Source organism: Tachyglossus aculeatus, chromosome 21 (genome assembly GCF_015852505.1).
Source record: "Tachyglossus aculeatus isolate mTacAcu1 chromosome 21, mTacAcu1.pri, whole genome shotgun sequence".
Classification (NCBI taxonomy): domain Eukaryota; kingdom Metazoa; phylum Chordata; class Mammalia; order Monotremata; family Tachyglossidae; genus Tachyglossus; species Tachyglossus aculeatus.
In genome coordinates this window covers 70,792,946-70,820,510 of record NC_052086.1, presented here as the reverse complement: position 1 = coordinate 70,820,510, position 27,565 = coordinate 70,792,946, and the positions used below count along the sequence as shown (strand labels likewise).

At 49.1% G+C, this 27,565-nt stretch overlaps 1 protein-coding gene across 2 annotated transcripts in view; it reads right to left on the bottom strand.

Moving 5' to 3' along the window:
• Positions 1-24,828, bottom strand: part of ABCC6 (ATP binding cassette subfamily C member 6) — a 76,050-nt gene extending 51,222 nt beyond the window's left edge. For both annotated transcript variants that reach the window (XM_038762866.1, XM_038762867.1), the window contains exons 1-11: positions 24,750-24,828; positions 19,077-19,253; positions 18,385-18,510; positions 17,606-17,743; positions 12,027-12,152; positions 10,166-10,227; positions 9,602-9,733; positions 7,009-7,221; positions 4,637-4,814; positions 4,252-4,413; positions 274-366 (exon numbers count right to left, since the gene is read on the bottom strand). In XM_038762866.1, coding sequence (XP_038618794.1) covers positions 274-366; positions 4,252-4,413; positions 4,637-4,814; positions 7,009-7,221; positions 9,602-9,733; positions 10,166-10,227; positions 12,027-12,152; positions 17,606-17,743; positions 18,385-18,510; positions 19,077-19,253; positions 24,750-24,803 — 1,461 coding nt within the window. In that variant the 5' untranslated portion in view covers positions 24,804-24,828. The remainder of the gene's footprint in view (positions 1-273; positions 367-4,251; positions 4,414-4,636; positions 4,815-7,008; positions 7,222-9,601; positions 9,734-10,165; positions 10,228-12,026; positions 12,153-17,605; positions 17,744-18,384; positions 18,511-19,076; positions 19,254-24,749) is intronic.
• Positions 24,829-27,565: the final 2,737 nt, after the last annotated feature.

Sequence of the window (27,565 nt, the reverse complement as noted above, 5' to 3'; positions counted from 1 at the left end):
GAGTCTCCAAAGCCGGGTGGTGTCTCTGCTCATTTGGAATTTTGGTCTTAATAGCTCTGTGATTTAGGCTTATATCATGGTAAGGAGGATGGAATCTCCTTCAAGAAAATTGGCCAATGAAGGTCCTGGATAAACTTATATAAAATACCCAAGGGGAAAATAGCAGCCTGCCATATGTCCAGTTTTCAGTAGCAGGGTTCCTTCCTTCCCCCTGGGAAGAGGGTCCTTGGGTCTCAGAAACCTATGGTGTCTGGAGGAGAGATGCCCACAGACCTGAAAGCGGCTCCTCTTCTTAGTGATGACAAAATTCAGGGGCAGGAGGAACAGGAAAACGGCAAGAGCACTCAAAGCAGATGGACCTAAAAGCTGAAAAACAGGGAGTAGTGAGCCTCACCTAAGTCTCCCTAAGAAGTTGACTACTGAGATGATTTATTAGGTTTTGTTCTCCTGGCCAAAGTTCATTCATTCATTTATCCATTCATTCAAAAGTATTTATTGAGCGCTTACTAAGTGCTTGGGAAGTACACATCGGCAACATATAGAGATGGTCCCTACCCAACGATGGGCTCACAGTCTAGAAGGGAGAGACAGACAAGAAGACAAAACAAGTAGACAGATGTCAATACCGTTGGAATAAATGGAATTATAGCTATGTACACAAGATTAATAGAGTAATAAATACGTACAAATACGTACAAGTGCTGTGGGGAGGGGAAGGGGGTAGGGCAGAGGGAGGGAGTGGGGGCGATGGGAAGGGGAGGAGGAGCAGAAGAAAAGGGGGGGCTCAGTCTGGGAAGGCCTCCTGGAGGAGGTGAGCTCTAGTAGGGCTTTGAAGGGTGGAAGAGAGCTAGTTTGGTGGATGAGTGGAGGGAGGGCATTCCAGGCCAGGGGGAGGACGTGGGCTGGGGGTCGATGGCGGGACAGGTGAGAACAAGACACAGTGAGGAGGTTATCGGTGGCAGAGGAGCGGAGGGTGAGGGCTGGGCTGGAGAAGGAGAAAAGGGAGATGAGTTAGGAGGGGGAGAGGTGATGGAGAACTTTGAAGCCGATAGTGAGGAGTTTTTGCTTCATGCGAAGGTTGATGGGCCACCACTGGAGATTTTTGAGGAGAGGGGTGACACGCCCAGAGCGTTCCTGCACAAAGATAATCCGGGCAGCAGAGTGAAGAATAGACTGAAGCGGGGAGAGACAGGAGGATGGGAGATCAGAAAGGAGGCCGATGCAGTCATCCAGTCGGGATAGGATGAGAGATTGAACAAACAAGGTAGCGGTTTGGATGGAGAAAGTTCTTCCACGAGCCAATACTGAAGCAATTATCAGGTTTCCTTTTGGAATTTCCAATGGATTAATCCCAAATCACAGAAACAAGGGACTGTTGGGGGTCCCCACAGGTCATCTCATCCGTCCCTCAGGGGTTATCTCAGTCATCCCCCTGCCTCTTAAAATAATAATCAATATTTTAATATTAATAACAACACATTATACTATAATAATGATATAATAATGATTAATTATTATTAATGTATTAATGCTATAATAATAATTATTATTATGGTATTTGTTAAGTGCTTACCATGTGCCAGGCCCTGTATTAAACACTGGGATGAAAACAAGAAAATTGGAATGGACACAGTCCTTCTCCCACTGGATCTTGCTGCTTCTTGTAGGCCACAGTGCTCTTCCCAGGTCTCACCTAACCTTAAGAGACGGGAGCTCACATTCTGTCCTTCAGTATCTCTTTAGAAATAGATTCCTCATATCTTCACAGCTATTTGGTGATAACTTCCATTTCTTTCAGTGAATCCATCTCAAAGAAGCAGCGTGGCTCAGTGGAAAGAGCCCGGGCTTTGGAGTCAAAGGTCATGGGTTCAAATCCCGGCTCTGCCAACTGTCAGCTGTATGACTTTGGGCAAGTCACTTAAACTTCTCTGTGCCTCAGTTACCTCATCTGTAAAATGGGGATTAAGACTGTGAGCCCCCGGTGGGACAACCTGATCACCTTGTAATCTCCCCAGTGCTTAGAACAGTGCTTTGCATATAGTGAGCGCTTAACAAATACCATTATTATTATTATTATTATTATTAAGAATACGTTTAGGATCTATGAGTAATCCAAGAATTAGAGAAGCAGCATGGCCTAGTGGATACAGCGTGGGCTTGGGAGTTGGCTGCTGTGTGACATTGGGCAGGTCACTTAACTTCTCTGTGCTTCAGTTCCCTCATCTGTAATAGAGGATTAACACTGTGAACTCCACGTGGGACACGGACTGTCCAACCTGAATGACATATCTATCTCGGTGCTTAAAATAGTGCCTGGAACATAGTAAGTGGTTAACAAATACCATAAAAAAAATTCCAAACATAGTGACTGAACCTAGCAGAAGGGTTTGGTTTTATTTTATTGCACCAATGGTGACATCTACTGTCCAATTTGAGGTTTATTGGTCCTTATTCTTTCATTCATTCATTCATTCAATCGTATTTATTGAGCGCTTACTGTGTGCAGAGCACTGTACTAAGCGCTTGGGAAGTACAAGTTGGCAACATATAGAGACGGTCCCTACCCTACAGTTCCGTTCTCCAAAATAAAATCATCTATACAGCACCGGCTCTGCCAACTGTCAGCTGTGTGACTTTGGGCAAGTCACTTAACTTCTCTGGGCCTCAGTTACCTCATCTGTAAAATGGGGATTAAGACTGTGAGCCCCCCGTGGGACAACATAATCACCTTGTCATCTCCCCAGTGCACAGAACAGTGCTTTGCACATAGTAAGCGCTCAATAAATGCCATTATTATTATTATTATTACTAAAAGCCAGAACTGTATATACTTTTCCTCTGGGCTTTTTAATTTTTTAACCCCATAATTGTTGACTTTCAGGTCTGAGCCTCAAGTGTGAAACGGGGAGGAGGAGAATGAGAAAATAAAATTTCTTCCGTAATTCTGGCGTAGGTGCTAGCAGAATCAAGACATTCTGAAAAAAAAACAAACAAAACCCAAACAAGAAACCATCCTTCTCCCTCCAATATCTTTTCCTAGCCTAGGTCTATTTTCGACTGCTATAACTGTTAAGATTTATTGCCCCCATTAATACAAGGATAGGAACTTGTGTTCTTACAAAGAAACATTTCCCTTACTCCCTCTCATTCATTTGTTCATTCGATCGTAATTATTGAGCGCTTACTGTGTGCAGGCTCCCTTCTACATCATCTATGCACTTGGATTTTTACCCTTTATGCACTTGCTATTCACACCACCCTCAGCCCTGCCGCACTTATGTATGTATCCAAAATTTATTTTAATGTCCGTCTCAACATCTAGACTGTCAGTTCCTTCTGACATCTGCCAACTCCTGTATTCTCTGAAGTGCTTAAATGCAATGCCCTACACTAAGCGCTCAAAAATACGATTTATTGATTGGTCGAACTCTTCATCCTCCCCCTCCCTCTTTCCTCCTTGTCCCTTTCGTCCCTGTCTTCCTTCCTCTCTTCCTTGTCTTGCTTCCTCTCTTCCCCCAGATGTTTCCCTCTTCCTCTACCCCTCCTCCTTCTTCTTCCTCCTTTGGCCTCCTACTCCACTTATCTATGAACTAGATTTCTTAAGACACAGGTTCCAGCTCGCTTTTTAGTCACTGATGAAATGGGTTTTGTGTCCTTAGTCCGATCCCCTATTTATACATGACCACAGCAAAAACAGATTTTACTGAAAGAATTGGGAATCGAAAGGGAAAGGATGAGGAGAAGCCGGCACGTATTTCCACCTGGCTACTTAGGTTGAACCCAGATAGGGAATGGAAGTGAATGTCATTAGCTGGCTTTTCAAGCAAAGCCTGAAAAAGTTATGAGTTCCTTGAAAAGGCACCCCCGATATGACACTATTATTAAATCAAGCTTGAATTTCGGTTCCATAAAGCCATCAGCTTGCAGATTGACGCTAGCCTCTAGTTTTTCCCAGCTTTTCCAACTTTCCCAGAATCCCAACGCTGGATGCGTTGGATGGCGAGGAGCACCGTCCATCTGATGCTCTAGAAGAGCTGGTGCTAACCGTTAGAATCCTTATTTGCTCAGCATCTGGTTTCTTTGTGGCCTAGCCTAATTTCTTCCAGGCCCTGAGCCTTTTGGGCCCCTACTAATTCACGAGGCTGGATTAAATGACGATGGTGATGATAATAATTAAGCTCCAGAGAATTCAAACCAAGGCAAACTCCTCCCCTGTCTCCTTATGAGGAAACAAAGGACTTTTTTTTTTACCTGCCAAAGGAAGATAAAGCAGATGATGATCCAGATGGGACAGATCCAGATGCCGTTAAAATACACGACGGCGTCCACCAGCCGCTGCACGTCCACGGACACCAGGTTTACGATCTCTCCCACTGCAGTGGCCTTCCTTGCGGCGCTGGACAGAGCTAAGACCTGATGGAGCCGGGATGGGAGGGTGTCACAGTCCCATCTCTGGAAGCGGGTTGTGGTGGAGGAGGAGGGGTGAAAATCCCACATGTGGAAGGGAAGGAAGGGTATCACCAGGGATTGAGGTGGAAAGAAATACCATGGAGAGACGGGGCTCAGGTGACCAAGAACTGTCCAGGCCTGCAGAGCTAAACCCGTGGGTCAGTGAGGGGGACAAGGGCCGGCTCACCTTTCGATATATCAGGCCGACGAGGGCGGTCTTCAGCCTCATTCCTAACACAAAGCACACGTACATGTAGTGTTGTTCAAACAGGATCTTCAGAGAGTTTACGAGAAACAGTAGCACTGCACAGAAATAGCCCTTCCAGCCAGGAGCCGCCAGGTCACTGATGAATTCCAGGAAAAGGCTAAGGGGAGGAAGGACAGATAGCGAGTAGAGGTCAGGAGGCAACAGAGCAGGTGCAGTGTTATTTGAACCCAAAATTGGCCCAATTATGGTCCAGTTCTCCCGGGAATCAGGCTTCAGTCTCAAGGCAAAGAGTCTATATTCTGGCTTCTGGAAAGAGGTCAGAGGCATGCCACCACCCAGACGGGTGTCCTCAGAGGTACAATAGTGGCTCTGCCGCTTTTGCTTTGGGACTTTGGGCAAATCACTTCACTTCTCTGTGCCTCTGTTACTTCATCTGTAAAATGGGGATTAAATCCACTTCCTCCCGACTTAGACTGTGGGACAGGGACTGTGTTCAACCTGATTATCTTGTATCGACCCCAGCACTTAGAACAGTGCTGGACACAGAGTAAGTGCTTAACAAATACCATAAAACAGAAAAGGAGCAAAGAGATCTCAGGAAGGCTGTGGCGGTTGTAACTAGGAATTTGAGCTGTAAAGAGCCTGAAATTCTGCTCCTCCAGTCACAGCACCCTTCAGATCTGTAGCCTTTTGCCTTTATGTTGTCTTAAACTTCTCTTTACGCGTCTGTCTCCAGTACTCTCGCTGTTTTTTTTTTCAGATGATGAACTCCCCCCGAGAAACGGGGATGGGGTCTCATTCTTTCCTGGGAATGTTTTCCCAGCACTTAGCTGAGAGCTCTGCACACAGTAACTGCTTAATAAATACTACCATTACAAGATCTAAAGAGGCCACACAGTTCCCCTTTAGAAGAGCGCTGGTCCATAGTGGTATGTTCGCTAGGGGTGGAATTCTGTCCCAGGCTAGAGAAGCGTAGGCCACAGGTCTGTCCCACACAAGCGCTCAGTACAGTGCTCTGCACACAGTAAGCTGCTCAGTCTATACTTCACGCTGCTACCTGGATCATCTTTGTGCAGAAACGCTCTGGGCATGTTACTCCCCTCCTCAAAAATCTCCAGTGGCTGCCTGTCAGCCTACGCATCAAGCAAGAATTCCTCACTCTCGGCTTCAAGGCTGTCCATCCCCTCGCTCCCTCCTACCTCACCTCCCTTCTCTCCTTCTCCAGCCCAGCTCGCATCCTCCGCTCCTCTGCTGCCGCTAACCTCCTCACTGTGCCTCGTTCTCGCCTGTCCCGCCGTTGACCCCCGGCCCACGTCCTACCCCTGGCCTGGAATGCCCTCCCTTCGCACATCTGCCAAGCTAGCTCTCTTCCTCCCTTCAAAGCCCTACTGAGAGCTCACCTCTCCCAAGAGGCCTCCCCAGACCGAGCCCCCTTTTTCCTCTCCTCCTCCCCATCCCCTCCGCCCTACCTCCTTCCCCTCCCCACAGCACCTGTACGTATGTTTGTACAGATTTATTACTCTATTTTACTTGTACATATTTACTATTCTATTTATTTTGTTAATGATGTGCATCTAGCTTTATTTCTATTTCTTCTGATGACTTGATACCTGTCCACATGTTTTGTTCTGTTGTCTGTCTCCCCCTTCTAGACTGTGAGCCCGTTGTTGGGTAGGGACCGTCTCTGTATGTTGCTAACTTTTACTTCCCAAGCGCTTAGTACAGTGCTCTGCACACAATAAATACGATTGAATGAATGAACGAATGAATGGATAAATATGACTGAATTGAACTGAAGACCTTAGCTCAGCAGAAAGAAACCTCGCCTCGGCTTATCCAACAGGTCCAGAGTGGATTTGCTCAAATAATTTCCATATAATTTGTATGCAGCTGCACAGGGGCAATTTTCAAATTAACCGGCATTTGTTACCCCCTTTTAGGCAGAGTAACGAACCTGAAGATTTTATCTGAAAATAAAAATGGGGAGAGTACTGGCGACAGACGCCTAAAGAGAAGTTTAGGATTAACCGACATTTGTTACCCCCTTTTAGGCGGAGTAACGAACCTGAAGATTTTATCTGAAAATAAAAATGGGGCGAGTACTGGCGACAGACGCCTAAAGAGAAGTTTAAGACAGCACGAAGATGAAAGGCTACAGACCCGAAGGGTGCTGTGACTAGAGGAGCAGAATTTCTGACTGTTCCATTCTCTGTCCCTTTTCAATCCTCGGACACAGGTGAGCAGGTACCGGTTGTTGTTGGGGAGAATGCAGGCTGCTGGGTTAGGGGGGCTTGGGGTGCCATCCCTGTTTGGAGAAAAATGGGAAGAGCACTCCCGAAGGTTTGACAGACCTCAAGATCTTAGGGATGGAAAACGTGAAGGCGTCGCAGGCGACTAAGCTGAGAGAACCGAGGAGGAAACTGAGGCCAAACACCCTCCAAATGGCCTTCAGCAAAGGGCAACTCCGGCTCTGCTCCGGCTGCAGGAAAGGCTGAGTTTCTCGTGGGGCTGCGAGCTCGTCTCTGAGCTCCCCGTCTCTGTTCGATGCCACCGCCTCCGGGCTCCTTGAGAGAGGACGAAGAAAGGCTGAGTCCCAAATGCTTGGGAGAGCACAATACAGCAGAATTAGCGTTCACGTTCCCTGCCCTCGATGACCTTACAGTCTAGAACTTAAGCTTACAGCTTAAGCACAGCACTTATTCATTCATTTCATTCAATCGTATTTATTGAGCGCTTACTGTGTGCAGCGCACTGTACTAAGCGCTTGGGAAGTACAAGTTAGCAACATATAGAGACGGTCCCTACCCAACAACGGGCTCACAGTCTAGTCTTATGTACATACCTTTATGTAATTGTTTATATTAATGCCTGTTTCCCACTCTAATCTGTAGGTTCATTATGGGCAGGGAACATGTAATATTAAGAATGACGATGGCAATTGCTAAGCGCTTACTATGTGCCAAGCACTGTTCTAAGCGCCGGGGTAGATACAAGGTAATCAGGTTGTCCCACATCGGGTTCACGCTCTTAATCCCCATTTTACAGATGAGGGAACTGGGGCCCAGAGAAGTAAAGTGACTTGGCCAAGGTCACGCAGCAGACAAGTGGCAGAGCCGGGATTAGAACCCACGACCTCTGACTCCCAAGCCCGGGTTCTTAGGCAACTAGGCCATGTCTGCCACCTCTATTGTATTTTACTCTCCCAAGTGGAGATGCAGCATGGCTTAGTGGATAGATCCCAGCCCTAGGAATAAGAAGGACCTGGGTTCTATTCCCAGCTCCACCGCTTGTCTGTTGTGTGACCTTGGGAAAGTCACTTCACTTCTCTGTGTCTCAGTTCCCTCACCTGTAAAAAATGGGGATTCAGACTGTGAGCCCAGGGTGGGACAGGATCTGTGTCTAACTTGATTTACTTGTATCTACCCCAGTGCTTAGAACAGTGCTTGGCACGTAGTAAGCGCTTAACAAATATAATAATAATAATAACCAGCCCACGCAAGATGGGAATAAACACAGTTCCATGGGAACAAGAATCTGGATTTTGTGCCTCCTGTAGCTATGGAGTTTCAGATTCCGGCATCGCTGACCTAGACTGTAAGCTCATTATGGGCAGGGAACATGTCTGCTAATTCTATTGTATTTCATTCACCCAAGCGTTTAGTACAGTGTTCTGGACATCAGTAAATAGAGGAAGCAGCGTGGCTCAGTGGAAAGAGCGAGGGCTTGGGAGTCAGAGGTCATGGGTTCGAATCCTGACTCTGCCACTTGTCAGCTGTGTGGCCTTGGGCAAGCCACTTAACTTCTCTGTGCCTCAGTTACCTCATCTGTAAAATGGGGATTAAGACTGTGAGCCCCAAGTGGGACAACCTGATCACCTTGTAGCCCCCCCACAGTGCTTAGAACAGTGATTTGCACTTAGTAAGCGCTTAACAAATACCGCCATTAAATAAATATGATCGATTGATTGATTGATTAAATGAGTAAGTGAATGCCTAGAATTCCTAGAGGTTGCCCCCAAATGCCACACAGCTGCTCTGATTGGACGCCTACTCTCATTCATTCATTCAATCGTATTTATTGAGCACTTACTGTGTGCAGAGCACTGTACTAAGTGCTTGGGAAGTACAAGTTGGCAACATATAAAGACGGTCCCCAAGTCACAGAAATGAGGGCTGTTGGGAGTCCCCAGAGGTCATCTCAGCCATCCCTCAGAGGTCATCTCAGCCATCCCCCTGTCTCTACATAGGCCTCACCTAAACCAAAGAGATTCAATTCCTGTCCTCCCTCCTACTTGCTTTTTGAGCTCCATGTGGGACCTGACTATCCTTCCTGTATCTGCTTAGGAGAGTGCTTGTCATTTAGTCAGCAGTGTGGTCTAGTGGATAGAATACGGGCCTCAAAGTCAGAAGGACCTGGGTTCTAATCCCGGCTCCACCACTTGTCTGTTGTGCAACCTTGGGCCAATCACTTTGCTTTTCTGGGCCTAAATTTCCTCATTTGTAAAATGGAGATTAAGACTGTGAGCCCCATGTGGGAATGAACTGCATCCACTCCATTCGCCTGTATCCACCTCAGTGCTTAGAACATTGCCTGGCACATAGTAAGCACTTAACAAATACCGTTATTATTATTATTAAGTTCCTAAGAAATGCCATGGTTGTTAAACGTAGTGTACACACTGCTCTTCTTATCCCATGTTTTCAAGAACATAGAGGTCCCTGCAGGGGCTTTGGGTTTCTATTCCCTGCCCCTCCCCAGATGTTGACGATTCTCCTCAGCGTGACCCCTGATTCTAGGCTGAAGACAGCCTGCCGCCCCGGGGCCCACTCTCCCAAGCGCTTAGTACAGTGCTCTGCGCACAGTAAGTGCTCAATAAATACGACTGAATGAATGAATGAATGAGGTGGGCACAGCAAGGGCAGCTCTTGGCTGCAGGACACTTACCACTGGGTTTGGTGATGGTACTTTCTCCATTCCCTCTCGAGCTGAGATACGAGTTCTTCTGACGAATTTTCTCTCTGCAGGGACCATAAGTCGGCAGGTTCCAAGGGCCTTCTGTAGCCTTGACAAACCAACCTGCAAAACAGTATTCCCAGGACAAGCTACCAACAGTCTAGATTGTAAACTCACTGTGGACAGGGGCTGTCTCTGTTTATTGTTGCGTTGTACTCTCCCAAGAGCTTAGTACAGTGCTTTGCACACATTAAGTGCTCAATAAATCATCATCATCATCATCAATCGTATTTATTGAGCGCTTACTGTGTGCAGAGCACTGTACTAGGCACTTGGGAAGCACAAGTTGGCAACATATAGAGACAGTCCCTACCCAGTGGGCTCACAGTCTAAAAGGGGGAGACAGAGAACAAAACCAAACACACTAACAAAATAAATACAACCGAATGAATGAATGATAGGAGGGGCAATTACCAATACATTTAGCTGCTTTTCCATTCGTTAGAATACACTTTTTTTTATAGCATTTGATTGGTCAACTGCACCTGTCCTTACCTGGAAAACCACCAGAATGTGACTTTGGAAGGGAAAGAGGCTCCGGATTCAGGACACGGGTTCTGGAAAAGGAAAAAGTGAGCAGCTTTGAGATTCACTGGGATCAATGGGATCGGTGGGATCAAGTTCAATGGGATCCCTGCTTCCCTTGCCCGCAGATGTTGGTTATAATAATAATGATGATGGCATTTATTAAGCGCTTACTACATGCAAAGCACTGTTCTAAGCGCTGGGGAGGTTACAAGGTGATCAGGTTGTCCCACGGGGGGCTCAGAGTCTTCATCCCCATTTTACAGGTGAAAATAATGATAATGGTGATGATGATGCCATTTGTTAAGTGCTTACTATGTCCCAAGCACTGTTCTAAGCGCTGGGGAGGTTACAAGGTGAGCAGGTTGTCCCACGGGGCGCTCAGAGTCTTCATCCCCATTTTACAGATGAGAATAATAATAATGGTGATGATGATGCCATTTGTTAAGCGCTTACTACGTGCGAAGCACTGTTCTAAGCGCAGGGGAGGTTACAAGGTGAGCAGGTTGTCCCACGGGGTACTCAGAGTCTTCATCCCCATTTTACAGATGAGAATAATAATAATGGTGATGATGATGCCATTTGTTAAGTGCTTACTATGTGCCAAGCACTGTTCTAAGCGCGGGGGGGGATACAAGGTGATCAGGTTGTCCCACGTGGGGCTCACAGTCTTCATCCCCTGTTTCCAGATGAGGGAACTGAGGCCCAGAGAAGTGAAGCGACTTGCCCAAAGTCACACAGATGACAACTGGCGGAGCCGAGATTTGAACCCATGACCTCTGACTCCAAAACCCATGCTCTTTCCGCTGAGCCACGTTGCTTGAACTATTGGTTGGCCAATAGTTGTCATCATGGCTCCATTCTGCAACTGAGAGCCAATTCCTGCCAAAGTCCGTGGCTGCAGAAGATTTAGACTGCCAGTCAGAGGTATCTTTTGAATCGTGGTCTACTGGATAGTTAGATCCTGGGCCTGAGAGTCAGAAAGTCCTGGGTTCTAATCCCGGCTCCGCCACTTGTCTGCGGTGTGACCCAGGGCGAGTCACTTCACTTCTCTGGGCCTCGGTTATGTCATCTGTAAAATGGGGGTGAAGATAGCGAGCCCTATGTGGGACAGGGACTGTGTCCGACCTGATTACCTTGTCTCTACCCCAGTGCTTAGAACAGGGCCTGGCACGTAGTAAGCACTTAAGAAATACCATAAAAAAAAAAGAATTCCCCCATTGTCTTTTCTTCCAAAAGGGAAGGCTTCAGGGGCTTTCAACAAACTTTCATCCTTAGTGTGTGGCGGATTTGGCAAAGCACTTCTCTGGGCCTCGGTTACCTCATCTGTAAAATGGGGGTGAAGGTAGCGAGCCCTACATGGGACAGGGACTGTGTCCAACCTGATTACCTTGTCTCTACCCCAGTGCTTAGAACAGGGCCTGGCACATAGTAAGCACTTAAGAAATACCATAAAAAAAAAAGAATTCCCGCATTGTCTTATCTTCCAAAAGGGAAGGCTTCGGGGGCTTTCAACAAACTTTCATCCTTGGTGTGTGGCGGATTTGGCAAAGCACTTCTCTGGGCCTCGGTTACCTCATCTGTAAAATGGGGTTGAAGATAGTGAGCCCTACGTGGGACGGGGACTGTGTCCAACCTGAGTACCTTGTCTCTACCCCAGTGCTTAGAACAGGGCCTGGCACATAGTAAGCACTTAACAAATACCATTAAAAAAATAGAATCCCCCATTGTCTTTCTTCCAAAAGGGAAGACTCCGGGGGCTTTCAACAAACTTTCATCCTTAGTGTGTGGCGTATTTGGCAAAGTTGAGGCGGCTGAGACGCGAACTTACCGACTCCTGAGGAGCTTTAGCGAAGAACGGAGGCTGGTCAGCAAAGAAAGAGATCACGAACTGTGCCCCGACCAGAGCAGAATAAAAATAGGAGGCAATATGGCGGAAGGTGTCTTCGGGGAAGCCCTGCGAAATTTAACACAACCGCTTTTAGGGGTCTCAGCAAAGAGAAGCTGGTTTTACTAGGAGCAGCATGGTGTAATGGCTACAGCATGGGCCTCAGAGTCAGAGGGTCATGGGTTCTAATTCCACCTCCACCACTTGTCTGTTGTGTGACCTTGGGCAAGACACTTCACTCCTCTGGGCCTCAGTTCCCTCATCTTTAAAATGGGGAGACTGGGAGCCCTCTGTGGAACAGGGACTTTGTCCAACCTGATATGCTTGTATAATAATAATAATAATAATAATGGTGGTATTTGTTAAGTGCTTACTATGTGCAAAGCACTGTTCTAAGCACTTGGGGGGGGGGGAATACAAGGTAATCAGGTTGTCCCACGTGGGGCGTACAGTCTTAATCCCCATTTTCCAGATGAGGTAACTGAGGCCCAGAGAAATGAAGTGACTTGCCCAAAGTCACACAGCTGACAAGTCGTGGAGCTGGGATTTGAACCCATGACCTCTGACTCCCAAGGCCAGGCTCTTTCCACTGAGCCACGCTGCTTCTCTAAAAACAGTCCCTTAATAATAATTTTGGTATTTGTTAAGCGCTTACTCTGTGCAAAGCACTGGTCTAAGCGCTGGGAAGGATACAAGGTGATCAGGTTGTCCCACATGGGGCTCACAGTCTTAATCCCCATTTTACAGATGAGGTAACTGAGGCCCAGAGAAGTGAAGTGACTTGCCCAAAGTCACACAGCTGACAAGTGGCGAAGCCAGGATTTGAACCCATGACCTCTGACTCCCAAGGCCGGGCTCTTTCCACTGAGCCACGCTGCTTCTCTAAAAACAGCCCCTTAATAATAATTTTGGTATTTGTTAAGCACTTACTCTGTGCAAAGCACTGGTCTAAGCGCTGGGAAGGATACAAGGTGATCAGGTTGTCCCACGTGGGGCTCACAGTCTTAATCCCCATTTTACAGATGAGGTAACTGAGGCCCAGAGAAGTGAAGTGACTTGCCCAAAGTCACACAGCTGACAAGTGGCGAAGCCAGGATTTGAACCCATGACCTCTGACTCCCAAGGCCGGGCTCTTTCCACTGAGCCACTCTGCTTCTCTGAAAACAGTCCCTTAATAATAATTTTGGTATTTGTTAAGTGCTTACTCTGTGCAAAGCACTGTTCTAAGCGCTGGGAAGGATACAAGGTGATCAGGTTGTTCCACACGGGGCTCACAATCTGAATCCCCATTTTACAGGTGAGGTAACTGAGGCACGGAGAAGTGAAGTGACTTGCCCAAAGTCACCCAGCTGACAAGCGGCAGAGCCGGGACTAGAACCCATGACCTCTGACTCCCAAGCCCGGGCTCTTCCCACCGAGCCACGCTGCTTCTCATCACCTCAGTGCTTAGTACGGCGTCTGGCACACGGTAAGTGTTTAACAAATACCACAATTATTATGATCATTACTAAAACAGGGAGGTTCGGGAATGCAGGCGGATTGGGTTTGGATAGATTAATGTCAATCTTTGGGGGTAGGGATCGTATCTACCGGCTCTGTTATATCGTACTATCCTAAGTGCAGAGTACAACACAATGCAAACAGTAGGCGTTCAATAAATGCGATCAATTGACTTTGACTGATAAGGAAAATTCCAGAGCGGCAGTGTGTCTGCGTAGGAGACAGTGCAGTGAGGAGACCTTGGTCTCTCCCTCTGTTTATTCAGAGGGAAATGAAGGGAAAAGGTCACTCAACAACAGGGACTCAAAGATGGATCGGTCTGTTAGGATGTAAGCTCCTTGTGGGTGGGCAACATGTCGCTTGGTTATTCTACTCTTCCCAAGTGCCCATTATAGAGCAAGTGGACTCTCAAATTAATGCTTTTATTCCTGGGAATAGCAAAGAAGGGCATTCATTCATTCATTCATTCATTCATTGAGCGCTTACTGTGTGCAGAGCACTGGACTAAGCGCTTGGGAAGTCCAAGTTGGCCACATAGAGAGACGGTCCCTACCCAACAGTGGGCTCATTCATTCAGTTGTATTTACTGAGCACTTACTGTGTGCAGAGCACTGTACTAAGTGTTTGGGGGAGAGTACAATACGATAAACAGACCCCTTCCCTGCCCTCAGTGAGCTTACTAGAGGCAAGACGGTTGGGTAAAAAACAGGATGTTTTAAGTCAAATCGGTGCCTCAGTTTCCTCGTCTATAAACAGTCACTTTGCACAGAGTTAAGCGCTTAACAAATACCAAAATTATTATTAAGGGACTGTTTATTTATAGAAGCAGCGTGGCTCAGTGGAAAGAGCCCGGCCTTGGGAGTCGGAGGTCATGGGTTCAAATCCCGGCTCCGCCACTTGTCAGCTGTGTGACTTTGGGGGATTCGGTATCTGTCCTCTGTCCTGCATTGAAATTGTGAACCCCCCCAGCGGAACAGGGACTGTGTCCAATTTGATTTGCTTGTGTCCACTTAGCGCCTAGTCCGGTTCCTGAACAGATACCATCATTATTATTATTATTGTTTTATCCCTTTGAGCCAGGCTGGAAGGAAGTTTCTGACGTGGTTCGAGCGCTTCAGTTGCCTCATCTGTAAAATGGGGATGAAGACTGTGAGCCCCCCGTGGGACAACCTGACCACCTTGTAACCTCCCCAGCACTTAGAACAGCGCTTTGCACAGAGTAAGTGCTTAATAAGTGCTATCATTATTATTATTATTACTATTACTTGCTGAATTTGGATTGTGATGTTCTTCAGAATTCCAAATCCTCCTTCAGGAAAGGGACTGAAACAAGGTGGCTCTCTCGGTTGGCCCTCTGATCAAGGATGCTCACTGCCTGCATGATCTGTGCTCACTGGGGATAACAGCTGCTCCCACGTGAACCTTAGTACAGTGCCAAGCGCTTAGTACAGTGCTCTGCACTCAGTAAACGCTCAATAAATACGATTGATTGATTGATTGATTGATGTGCCCTCGGACTCTCCCGTGGCTGGAGGCAAACGCCGCTTTCCCTCCCACCACCAAGGATCCCCGCTCCATGCGAGATCGCTGCGTGCCGGACTGGGAATAAAAGCTGCTCGGGCTCTTCAATCGCCATTGAGAAAAGCACCGTGGAACACTCCTCATTAATAAGAATAATTAATAATAATTTTGTCATTTGTTAAGCGCTTACTATGTTCCAAGCACTGTTCTAAGCGCTGGGGTAGATACAGAGTAATCAGGTGATCCCACGGGGGGGCTCACAGTCTTAGTCTCCATTTTACAGATGAGGTAACTGAGGCACAGAGAAGTTAAGTGGCTTGCCCAAGGTCACACAGCAGACAGGTGGCGGAGCCGGGATTAGAACCCACATCCCGTGACTCCCAAGCCCGGGCTCTTTCCACTAAGCCACGCTGCTTCTCTATTTGTCTGTGCTGTGTTTTAATGTTTCATTACTTCTGTTGTGTCTGTCTCCCCATTTAAACTTTTAGGTTGCGAGCCCCACGAGGGACAGGGGTCGGATTTAATCCCCATCCCTGATTTTTTTTCCAGGGCTTAGTATAGTGCTCGGCACACAGTGAGCACATAGTAAATATTATTCATTCTTTCATTCAATCGTATTTATTGAGCCCACTGTTGGGTAGGGACTGCCTCTATATATCGCCAACTTGTACTTCCCAAGCGCTTAGTACAGTGCTCTGCACACAGTAAATGCTCAATAAATACAATTGATTGATTGATTGAGCACATACTGCGTGCAGAGCACTGTACTAAGCGCTTGGAAAGTACAATTCAACAAATAGAGACAATCCCTACCCAACAGCGGGCTCACGGTCTAGGAGGGGGAGACAGGCAACAAAACCAAACTAGTAGACAGGCATCAATAACATCAAAATAGATAAATAGAATTATAGATTACTACTAGCCCGGGCTTTGGAATCAGAGGTCAAGGGTTCAAATCCCGGCTCCGCCAATTGTCAACTGTGTGACTTTGGGCAAGTCACTTCACTTCTCTGGGCCTCAAGTTCCCTCATCTGTAAAATGGGGATTAAGACTGTGAGCCCCCATGGGACAACCTCATCACCGTGTAACCTCCACAGCGCCTAGAACAGCTCTGTGCCTCAGTTCCCTCAACTGTAAAATGGGGATTAAGACTGTGAGCCCCTGTGGGACAACCTCATCACCTTGTAACCTCCGCAGCGCTTAGAACAGCTCTGTGCCTCAGTTACCTCATCTGTTAAATGGGGATTAAGACTATGAGCCCCTGTGGGACAACCTCATCACCTTGTAACCTCCACAGCGCCTAGAACAGTGCTTTGCACATAGTAAGCGCTTAATAAATGCCATTATTATTATTATTATTATTATTATTACTACTACTACAACCACCACCACCACTACTACTACTACTAAAGGCTGAGATATGTTTTCTATTTCTCCAAGGATGGCTCATTCATTCAACCGTATTTGCTGAGCGCTTACTGTGTGCAAAGGACTGTACTAAGCTTGGGAGAGAACAATATAATGATAAAGAGACACATTCCCTGCCCACAACGAGCTTACGGTGTAGAGGGGGGGATGCAGAGCACGTTCACCTACGCTCCCGCCCTGTCTTCCTCCTCCTCCTCCTCCTCCTCCTCGGGACAGCTGGGGAATAATCAGGGCTGGGTCCGCCCCATCTCCTCGAGAGGATGGGGCTGCATCACAGGGAGATGATCAGGAGCTTCATGGAGGGGGACGCCTTGCTGCTCCACTTACAGAGCAGGCCTGGCTCCCAAGCTTTCCCAATTTCCGCAGGGTAGGGGAAAACAGGAGAGAAGGTGGTACCTTAAAAGATAGTGATGTCGCTTTTCGGGATTTAAAAAAAAAAGAACTGCGGGTCAGGACTTTGGTGTGGGGTTCCGGGAGAGAGGAGAGAGGGGTGCCTAGAATATAAGCTCATTTCTAGATTATACTTTCCCAAGCACTCAGTACAGTGCTTTGCACGCAGTAAGTGCTCGATAAATGCGATTGTATTGTCGGGAGTGTGCCTGCAAATTCTGTTGTGCAGTACAGTAAGCGCTCAGCAAATATGACTGAATGAATGAACCATCCTTGGAGAAACAGAAAACGTATCTCAGCCTTCAGTAGTAGTAGTTGCGGTGGCGGTTGTAGTAGTAGTAATAGTAATCTATAATTCTCTTTATCTATTTTGAGGCTATTGATGCCCATCTACTTGCTTGGTTTTGTTGTCTGTCTCCCCCTTCTAGACTGTGAGCCCGCTGTTGGGTAGGGATTGTCTCTATCTGTTGCCAAATTGTACTTTCCAAGCGCTTAGTACCGTGCTGTAGACGTAGCAAGCGCTCAGTGAATGCCACTGATTGATTAATTGATTGGATGGTAGCAAATCCCTTGGATCCAGGTTCCCTTTTGCCTGGCAGCCTTCCCAGCCTTCCTCCGGGCCTGCTTCCCCTCCCCGCCCTATCCCACCCCCGACTCCCTGGGCCCAGTTATACCACCCTTACTCCTTGCAAGGCATGCTGAACCGTCGCACTTAGCGTGACCAGTGTGACCAGAAACGAGAGCAACCAGTAAACGAACAAGACGCCCGAAGACTGGACACCCTTCAGTCTTTCAAAATGAATCAGGTACACTGTGAGGCTCTGGAAAAAGAAGACAAGCAGGGAGAGGCACCAGAAGAAAACACGAACATTTTCATCGTTATAAGAAAACTGGCTTCCGTCTCGGCTTCCCCCAACCCTTGCTGGGCAGACAATCACTCCCCCCGGACTGAGCCCCCCTTTTCCTCTCCTCCTCCCCATCCCCTCCACCCTACCTCCTTGCCCTCCCCACAGCGCTTGTATATATACTTGTACAGATTTATTACTCCACTTATTTTACCGGTACATATTTACTATTCTATTTATTTTGATAGTGATGTGCCTCTAGCTTTAATTCGATTTGTTCTGACGATTGTGACACCCATCTCCGTGTTTTGTTTTGTTGTCTGTCTCCCCCTCCTAGACCGTGAGACCATTGTTGGGTAGGGACCGTCTCTATATGTTGCCGATTTGTACTTCCCAAGCGCTTAGTACGGTGCTCTGCACACAGTAAGCGCTCAATAAATACGACTGAATAAATATAGACTTCTAGACTGTGAGCCCACTGTTGGGCAGGGACCGTCTCTCTATGTTGCCGACTTGTACTTCCCAAGTGCTTAGTACAGCGCTCTGCACACAGTAAGCGCTCAGTAAATACGATTGAATGAATGAATGAATATATCAATCCAAACTTCAGGCGTTACCATTGTGATGAGCGACAAGGCGGGGTTAACGAGGAATTCCAGGGCTTGCGGGGTGCCTTGTTTTATTTTCCAAAGGGTGAAGCAGAGGTTTAAAAAGCAGAGCGATATCAAGGCGAAGCCCAGTACCTGCGAAAGGTAAAAAATACGCTTTGACTTGGAATATCAAGGCCAGTGGGAGCCCTGAAAGGAGACTTCTCCAGCGCATGGTGACTATTTCCTTGGTGCAAAAAAGATGAGTACGATCGTCGCAAATGCGGTTGATTCCAGAGGGGATGGAGGGCGGACCTGGGAATTGAAGACTGGGGAAGGGAGGACAGTATAGGAGGGAGGGATTGGTGGTCTGGATGGGAGAAAGTGGAATGATAGGGACAATATTATCATAAAGAGTAGAAAAACGATGCTAACGGAAGACTAGCTATATATGTATATATGTTTGTACGTATTTATTACTCTATTTTATTTGTACATATTTATTCTATTGATTTTATTTTGTTAATATGTTTGGTCTTGTTGTCTGCCTCCCCCTTCTAGACTGTGAGCCCACTGTTGGGTAGGGACCGTCTCTATCTGTTGCCAACTCGGACTTCCCCAGTGCTTAGTCCAGTGCTCTGCACACAGTAAGCGCTCAATAAAGGCAATTGAATGAGTGAATGAATGAAGTAGCAGCAAAAGCGGGCCCTGGTGGGAATTACCATTTTAACTTTGAAGAGACGAGACATCCGGATGTATCCCCTGCTGTGCCGGTGGATGTACACAAAGTAGAAGGGGCCAAAGACCCACAGGTAGACACACGGGATCCAGGCCAAGATTGCATGCTGAAAACATGGGGCGAACCTCAGGTTTTCTGGAGGCCTCGTCTGGTTCCAGCCCTGAGTCAACGAGAGCACAGAAAGAGATCCTTTTTTTTTTTAAAGGTATTTGTTAAGTGCTTACTATGCCGGACTCTATGCTAAGCGCTGGGGTAGATACGAGCTAATCACTTTGGACACAGTCCATTGTCCCACAGAATTTGCAGACACATTCCCTACCCATAAGGAGGTTACAATCATATTTGTCGGGCGCTTACTGCGTGCAGAGCACTGTACTAAGTGCTTGGGAGAGTACAATCTAGAAATGAGACAATCCCTACCCAACAGCAGGCTCACAGTCTAGGAGGGGGAAACAGGCAACAAAACCGAACAAGTAGACAATAACATCAAAATAGATAAATAGAATTATAGATTCCTATTACTACTATAACCACTACTACTACTACTAAAGGCTGAGATACGTTTTCTATTTCTCCAAGGATGGTTCATTCATTCAACCATATTTGCTGAGTGCTTACTGTGTGCAAAGCACTGTACTAAGCTTGGGAGAGAACAATATAACGATAAGGAGACACACAGACCTGATCCCCATTTTACAGATGAGGTAACTGAGGCACAAAGCAGTGACTTGCCCAAGTCTGCACACAAAAGACAACGGCGGAGCTGGGATTAAAATGCAGGTCCTCTGAATCCCAGGCCTTTAACCTTTCCAATAGGCCATGCTGCTTCTCTTGGATGCCCTCAGAGTGAACTCCCCAAGTCTCCTCATCTCCCCTCTCTCCTCCTCAGGTTTTTCCCTCCCCCTTAGATTGTGAGCGCTTAACAAATACCATTATCATTATTATTATTATTTTACGGGGGAACCGGAAGCCCCAATGGGTCATAGGACCCTTAGAGAAGCAGCGTGGCTCAGTGGAAAGAGCCCGGGCTTTGGAGTCAGAGCTCATGGGTTCAAATCCCGGCTCCGCCAATTGTCAGCTGTGTGACTTTGGGCAAGTCACTTCACTTCTCTGGGCCTCAGTTCCCTCAGCTGTAAAATGGGGATTAATGTGAGCCCCCCGTGGGACAACCTGATCACCTTGTAACCTCCCCAGCGCTTAGAACAGTGTTTGGCACATAATAAGCCCTCCTTCCTCTCCCCTTCCTCCCCCTCCCCACCCTCCTCGCCTTACCTCCTGCCCCTCCCCACAACACCTGTTTATGTTTGTATGTATTTATTACTCTATTCATTTTATTTGTACATATTTATTCTAATTATTTTACTTTGTTAATATGTTTTGTTTTGTTCTCTGTCTCCCCCTTCTAGACTGTGAGCCCACTGTTGGGCAGGGACCGTCTCTATCTGTTGCCAACTTGGACTTCCCAAGTGCTTAGTACAGTGCTCTGCACACAGTAAGCGCTCAATAAATACGATTGAATGAATGAATAAGTGCTTAATAAATGCCATTATTATTATTATTATTAAATACCGTCATCATCATTACTATCATCTCCTTCTCCCTTCGCCATTCCCCACTTCTTGCTTCCCATTTCTCTCCCATCAAGCCCAAACTCCTCAGGCTTGGCCTCAAGTCTTTCCGCCCAAACTTTTCCCATCTCATATTATCAGTCTCCTTCACCGGGTTTCCCGGCTTGCTCTCTTCATTCCTCCCCATTAGCTGAACCTTGCTCTCAACTCTCCGACATCATTGTACCTACTTATTACTCTATTTTACTTGTCCACATTTATTCTATGTATTTTATTTGGTTTATATGCTTTGTTTTGTTGTCTGTCTCCCCCTTCTAGACTGTGAGCCCGCTGTTGGGTAGGGACCATCTCTATATGTTGCAAACTTGTACAGCCCAAGTGCTTAGTACAGTGCTCTGCACACAGTAAGCGCTCAATAAATACGATTGATTCACGTTGTTCCTCCGGTCTTGGAACTCCCCTCACCACCCTAATCCAACAAACCACAGATCTCTCCATGTTCAAAGCCCTCCTAAAATCCCACCTCCTCCGATAAGCCTTCCCCGATTACCTCTCAAAACCCCTAAGACATATCCATCCATCAGGCACTTTTAGCATTTACAGCCTGGTGGAAAGAGCACAGAATTGGGAATCAGGAGAGCTGCGTTCCAGTCCCAGCTCCTCCACTTGTCTGCTGAGTGACCCTGGACAAGGTACTTAACCTCTCTGGGCCTCAGGTTCCCCCTCGGTAAAATGGGGATTAAGAACCCATTCACTCTCCCTTTAGTCTGTGAGCCCCATGTGGATAGGGGCTGGCATCTGATCTGATGGAAGGGAAGCAGCGTGCCTCAGTGGAAAGAGCCCGGGCTTTGGAGGTCGTGGGTTCAAATCCCGGTTCCGCCAATTGTCAGTTGTGTGACTTTGGGCGAGTCACTTCACTTCTCTGTGCCTCAGTTACCTCATCTGTAAAATGGGGATGTAGATTGTGAGCCCCATGTGGGACAACCTGATCACCTTGTCACCTCCCCAGCGCTTAGAACAGTGCTTTGCACACAGTAAGCGCTTAATAAATGCCATCATTATTATTATTATTATCTGACTGTACTGTATCTACCCCAGTGCTCGGTGCATCGTAAGCACTTCACAAATGCCATTACTATTTATTTTAATGATTTCAGTGAGGTGTTCATTATGTACCAAGCACTGTGCTAAGTCCTGGGAGCCCACTGTTGGGTAGGGACTGTCTCTATATGTTGCCAACTTGTACTTCCCAAGTGCTTAGTACAGTGCTCTGCACACAGTAAGCGCTCAATAAATACGATTGATTGATTGACTGATTGATATGAGATCGCCAGGTTGGGCAATGTCCATGTCCCACATAGGGCTCACAGTCCACAGTCTTAATTGGAACTATGCTTACACCTTCCCTCGGCACTTACATATATATAGATATATGTATAGCTACAGGTATATATACATACGATGCCTGGTACATATATATATATATATATATATATATATGTAAAATGTATTGTCTGAGCAATTTATTGTCTATTCACGACCCTCTTTGTAAATATACAGTGTACTTCATTGGGTGCTCAATAAACACCTTTACTATCTTGGAACAATGTTCTCTAAACTTGCCATTGGGTTCCCTGTAATTCTATTAATTCTGATGGTTTTGACACCTGTCTACGTGTTTTGTTTTGTTGTCTGTCTCCCCCTCCTAGACTGTGAGCCCGTTGTTGGGTAGGGCCCGTCTCTAAATGCTGCCGACTTGTACCTCCCTAGCACTTAGTACAGTGCTCTGCACACAGTAAAACGCTCAACAAATATGACTGAATGAATGAACCTATATCTCAACCACCCATTTCTATTTAATAATAATAATAACGATGGCATTTGTTAAGCGCTTACTATGTGCAAAGCACTGTTCTAAGCGCTGGGGAGGATACGAGGGGATCAGGTTGCCCCACGTGGGGCTCACAGTCTTCATCCCCATTTTACAGATGAGGTCACTGAGGCACAGAGAAGTGAAGTGACTTGCCCAAAGTCACACAGCTGACAAGCGGTGGAGCCGGAATTTGAACCCATTCTACTCCTCTTACTGGGGAACTGGGCAAATAAAAGTATGAGAGCCCAACTTGAAAATTTCCTAGCCATAGACCTTCCAGTTTATGATGTGGTCATATGAAAATTCTTTTATTCAAATAAAATACAAATACATTTGTGTCCCTTCAAATTAGAATTTCATAGAGCTCAGTGAAATAGGTGATGTGGAGGAGAGATCTGCTGAAGGAAAAACACTGTGGTCTGTAAATTCTTTACAATTTATCTTTCTCTCGGCTCTCTGGAGCTCCAAAGCAACCCCCACTTCGTAGTACCTCGAGCCCTACTGGATACTGGTAGGCCAGGGAGTAGAGGAAGAGGGAGGTTTGGGTCTGGGGGTTGGGGAGAAGTAGTTTTGGCTTAGGAAGTTGTAGGGTGGGAGTTTGGGGTCTGGGGATTGGGAGAGGGACATTTGGATCAGGGAGGTTGGCAGAGGAGGTTTGGGGTCAGCGAGTTGGGGAGGAAGGAGATTTGGGAGGAGAGAGATTCAGCACTTAGAACAGTGCTCAGCGCTTAGAATAGTCCTTTGCACATAGTAAGTGCTTAATAAATGCCATCATTACTATTTATTATTATCTGGGTCTGGGGATTGGGGAGGAGGGAGGTTTGAGGTCAGCGAGTTGGGGAGGAAGGAGATTTGGGGTTGGGAAGGAGGGAGCTTTGGGTCTGGGGGTTGGGGAGGAGGGAAGTTTGGGTCTGGGGGTTGGGGAGAAGAGGTTTGGGGTTAGAAAGTTGAGAGGAGGGAGGTTTGGGTCTGGGGGGTTGGGAGAGGGAAGTGGGGGAAGGAGGTTAGGGTCAGGGGGTTGGGAAGGAGGGACGTTTGGGGTCAGGGAGTTGGGGAGGAGGGAGATTTGGGTCTGGGGGTTGGGGAGGAGGGAGGTTTGGGGGTTGGGGAGGAAGGACGTTTGGGGTCAGGGAGTTGGGGAGGAGGGAGATTTGGGTCTGAGAGTTGGGGAGGAGGGAGATTTGGGTCTGAGAGTTGGGGAGGAGGGAGGTTTGGTTCTGGGGGTTGGGGAGGAGGGAGGTTTGGGGTTGGGGAGAAGAGAGATTGGGTGTGTGGGCTGAGGAGGGAAATTTGGGGCTGGGGGTTGGGGATAAGGGAGGTTTGGGGTTGGGGAGAAGGGAGATTTGGTCTGGGGGTTGGGGAGGAGGGAGATTTGGTCTGGGGGTTGGGGAGGAGGGAGATTTGGGGTTGGGGAGAAAGGAGATTTGGTCTGGGGGTTGGGGAGGAGGGAGATTTTGTTTGGGGGTTGGGGAGGAGGGAGATTTGGGGCTGGGGAGAAGGGAGATTGGGTGTGTGGGCTGGGGAGGAAGGAGGTTTGGGGCTCGGGGTTGGGGAGGAGGGAGATTTCGGGATTGGGGAGAAGGGAGATTGGGTGTGTGGGCTGGGGAGCAGGGAGATTTGGGGCTGGGGAGAAGGGAGATTGGGTGTGTGGGCTGGGGAGGAAGGAGGTTTGGGGCTGGGGGTTGAGGAGGAGGGAGATTTGGGTCTAGGGGCTGGGGAGGAGGGAGATTTGGGTCTAGGGGCTGGGGAGGAGGGAGATTTGGGGCTGGGGTTGGGGAGAAGGAAGATGGTTGGGTATGTGGGCTGGGGAGGAGGGAGATTTGGGGCCGGGGAGAAGGGAGATGGGGTGTGTGGGCTGGGGAGCAGGGAGATTTGGGGCTGGGGAGAAGGGAGATTGGGTGTGTGGGCTGGGGAGCAGGGAGGTTTGGGGCTGGGGGCTGGGGAGGGGGAGGGAGATTTGGGTGTAGGGGCTGGGGAGGAGGGAGATTTGGGTGTAGGGGCTGGGGAGGAGGGAGATTTGGAGCTGGGGGTTGGGGACGGCTGTGGAGCCCGGCTGCCCCCCTCTCCGTCGTCCCCGGGGTGCGAGCAGAGTGTTCCCCCGGGGGTCCCGTCCCCGAGGGTCCCGTCCCCGGGGGGCCCGTCCCGTCCCCTGGTGGGGTGGGGGGGGGGGTCCCGCCTTGGCGGGGTCCCCGGGTGCGGGAGGGGGGGGACTCACCGGGCCGTGGGCGCAGGGCTGGCAGGGGCCGCAGCCAGAGCCCGCCGCGCCCATGGCGGGGCTCGGCCGGGGGCCCGCTGTGCCCTGCCCGGGCCCGGGGGGCCGGGGGGCCGGGGCTCCCGGCCCGCCTCTCCCCGCCCCTTCCCCCGTCCCCCCCCCCGGGCATTCTCGGGGCAAGGTCCGGCGGGGGCACGGGGCCACCGGGCCACAGAGGAGCCCCGACCCCCTCCTGCTGCGCCCCTGAGCCCTCTGTGCTCTCTGTGCTCTCTGTGCCCCCTGTGCCCCTGAGCCCTCTGTGCCCTCCGCACCCCTGAGCCGGCTGCACCCCTGAATCCTCTGTGCCCTCTGTGCCCCTGAGTCCTCTGTGCCTTCTGTACCCCTGAATCCTCCGTGCTCTCTGTGCCCCAAGTGCGCCTGAATCCTCTGTGCCCTCTGTGCCCCATGCGCCCCTGAACCCTCTGTGCCCTCTGCACCCGTGAGCCCTCTGCGCCCCTGAATCCTCTGTGCCCTCTGCGCCCCTGAATCCTCTGTGCCCTCCGTACCCCTGAATCCCCTGTGCCCTCTGTACCCATGAATCCTCTGTGCCCTCAGCATCCCTGAGCCCTCTGCGCCCCTGAACCCTCTGTGCCTTCTGTGCCTTCTGCAACCCTGAGCCCTCTGCGCCCCGGAATTCTCTCTGCCCTCTGCACCCTCTGCACCCCTGAGCCCTCTGCGCCCCTGAGTCCTCTGTGCTCTCTGTGCCCCATGTGCCCCTGAACCCTGTGCCCTCTGCACCCCTGAGCCCCCTGTGCCCCTGAATCCTCTGTGCCCTCTGTACCCCTGAATCCTCTGTGCCCTCTGTGCCCCGTGTGCCCCTGAATCCTGTGCTCTCTGTGCCCCATGTGCCCCTGAACCCTCTGTGCCCTCTGCACCCCTGAGCCCTCTGCGCCCCTAAATCCTCTGTGCCCTCTGTGCCTTCTGCACCCGTGAGCCCTCTGCATCCCTGAGCCCTCTGTGCCCCTGAATCCTCTGTGCCTCGTGTGCCCCTGAGCCCTCTGTACCCCTGAGCCCTCTGTGCCCCTGAATCCCCTGTGCCCCGTGTGCCCCTGAGCCCTCTGTGCCCTCTGCACCCCTGAGCCCTCTGAACTCCGGAATCCTCTGTGCCCTCTGTGCCCCATGCGCCCCTGAACCCCCTGTGCCCTCAGCACAACGTGCTCACCTGAACCCTCTGTGCCCTACTGCACCCCTGAATCCTCTGTGCCCCCCCCAAGCCCTCTGCGCCCCGTGCTTCCCTGAGCCCTCTGCATCCCTGAATCCTCTGTGCCCTCTATGGCCCATGTGCCCCTGAGCCCTCTGCGCCCTGTGCACCCCTGAATCCTCTGCACCCGCTGTGCCTCTGAGCCCTCTGTGCCCTCTGCGGCCTGTGTGCCTGTGTGCCCCTGACCCCTCTGTGCCCTCTGCACCTCTGAGCCCTCTATGCCCTCCACCCCCCATATGCACCTGAACCCTCTGTACCCCTTGCACACCTGATCCCTCTGTGCCCTCTGCGCCCTGTGCGCCGTCTGCACCCCTGAACACTCTGTGCCCTCTGCGCCCTGGGTGACCTTGAATCCCGCGAGCCCTCTGTGCCCTTGAAATCCCTGATGCCCCTTGCACCCTTGAGCCCCATGGCCCACACTGTGGTCAACGGGCACGGGCCGGGGTCAGGGATCTCTCACCAGCTCCTGGGTTTTAGGGGGGAATTGGCCGGCCCCAATGGGTCCTCACTCATAGGACCCTTAGAGAAGCAGCGTGGCTCGGTGGAAAGAGCCCGGGCTTTGGAGTCAGAGGTCATGGGTTCAAATCCCGGCTCTGCCGACTGTCCGCTGTGTGACTATGGGCAAGTCACTTCACTCCTCTGGACCTCAGTTACCTCATCTGTAAAATGGGGGTTAAGACTGTGAGCCCCCCGTGGGACAACCTGATCACCTTGTAACCTCCCCAGTGCTTAGAACAGTGCTTTGCATATAGTAAGCGCTTAATAAATGCCATCATTATTATATGGGGATTAAGACCGTGAGCCTCCCGTGGGACAACGTGATCACCTTGTAACCTCCCCAGCGCTTAGAACAGTGCTTTTCATATAGTAAGCGCTTAATAAATGCCATTATTATTATTATAGATGGGACATGCTCAGGGACTGTTGACCCCTGGCCCTCAGCCCTGGGAGAGGGAGGCGCCTGGACTGAACTTCTAGGAAAGCAGGAACCTGACTAAAATCAATGGGTGGGAAGAAACAGGGGCAAAGGCAGATCCAGGGGGACAAACTCTCTGCTCTTTACATTTCTGAGGGTCGAGCGGCGGGTTTGGGGTGCCGCGGGGACACGGACGAGATTGCACCTTGCCTGTCCCGCCGTTGTCCTACCTCATCATCATCATCATCAATCGTATTTATTGAGCGCTTACTATGTGCAGAGCACTGTACTAAGCGCTTGGGAAGTACAAATTGGCAACATATAGAGACAGTCCCTACCCAACAGTGGGCTCACAGTCCAAAAGGGGGAGACAGAGAACAAAACCAAACATACTAACAAAATAAAATAAATAGAATAGATATGTACAAATAAATTAAATAGAGTAAAAAAATATGTACAAACATATATACATATATACAGGTGCTGTGGGGAAGGGAGGGAGGTAAGATGGGGGATGGAGAGGGGGATGAAGGGGAGAGGAAGGAAGGGGCTCAGTCTGGGAAGGCCTCCTGGAGGAGGTGAGCTCTCAGCAGGGCCTTGAAGGGAGGAAGAGAGCTAGCTTGGCAGATGGGCAGAGGGAGGGCATTCCAGGCCCAGGGGATG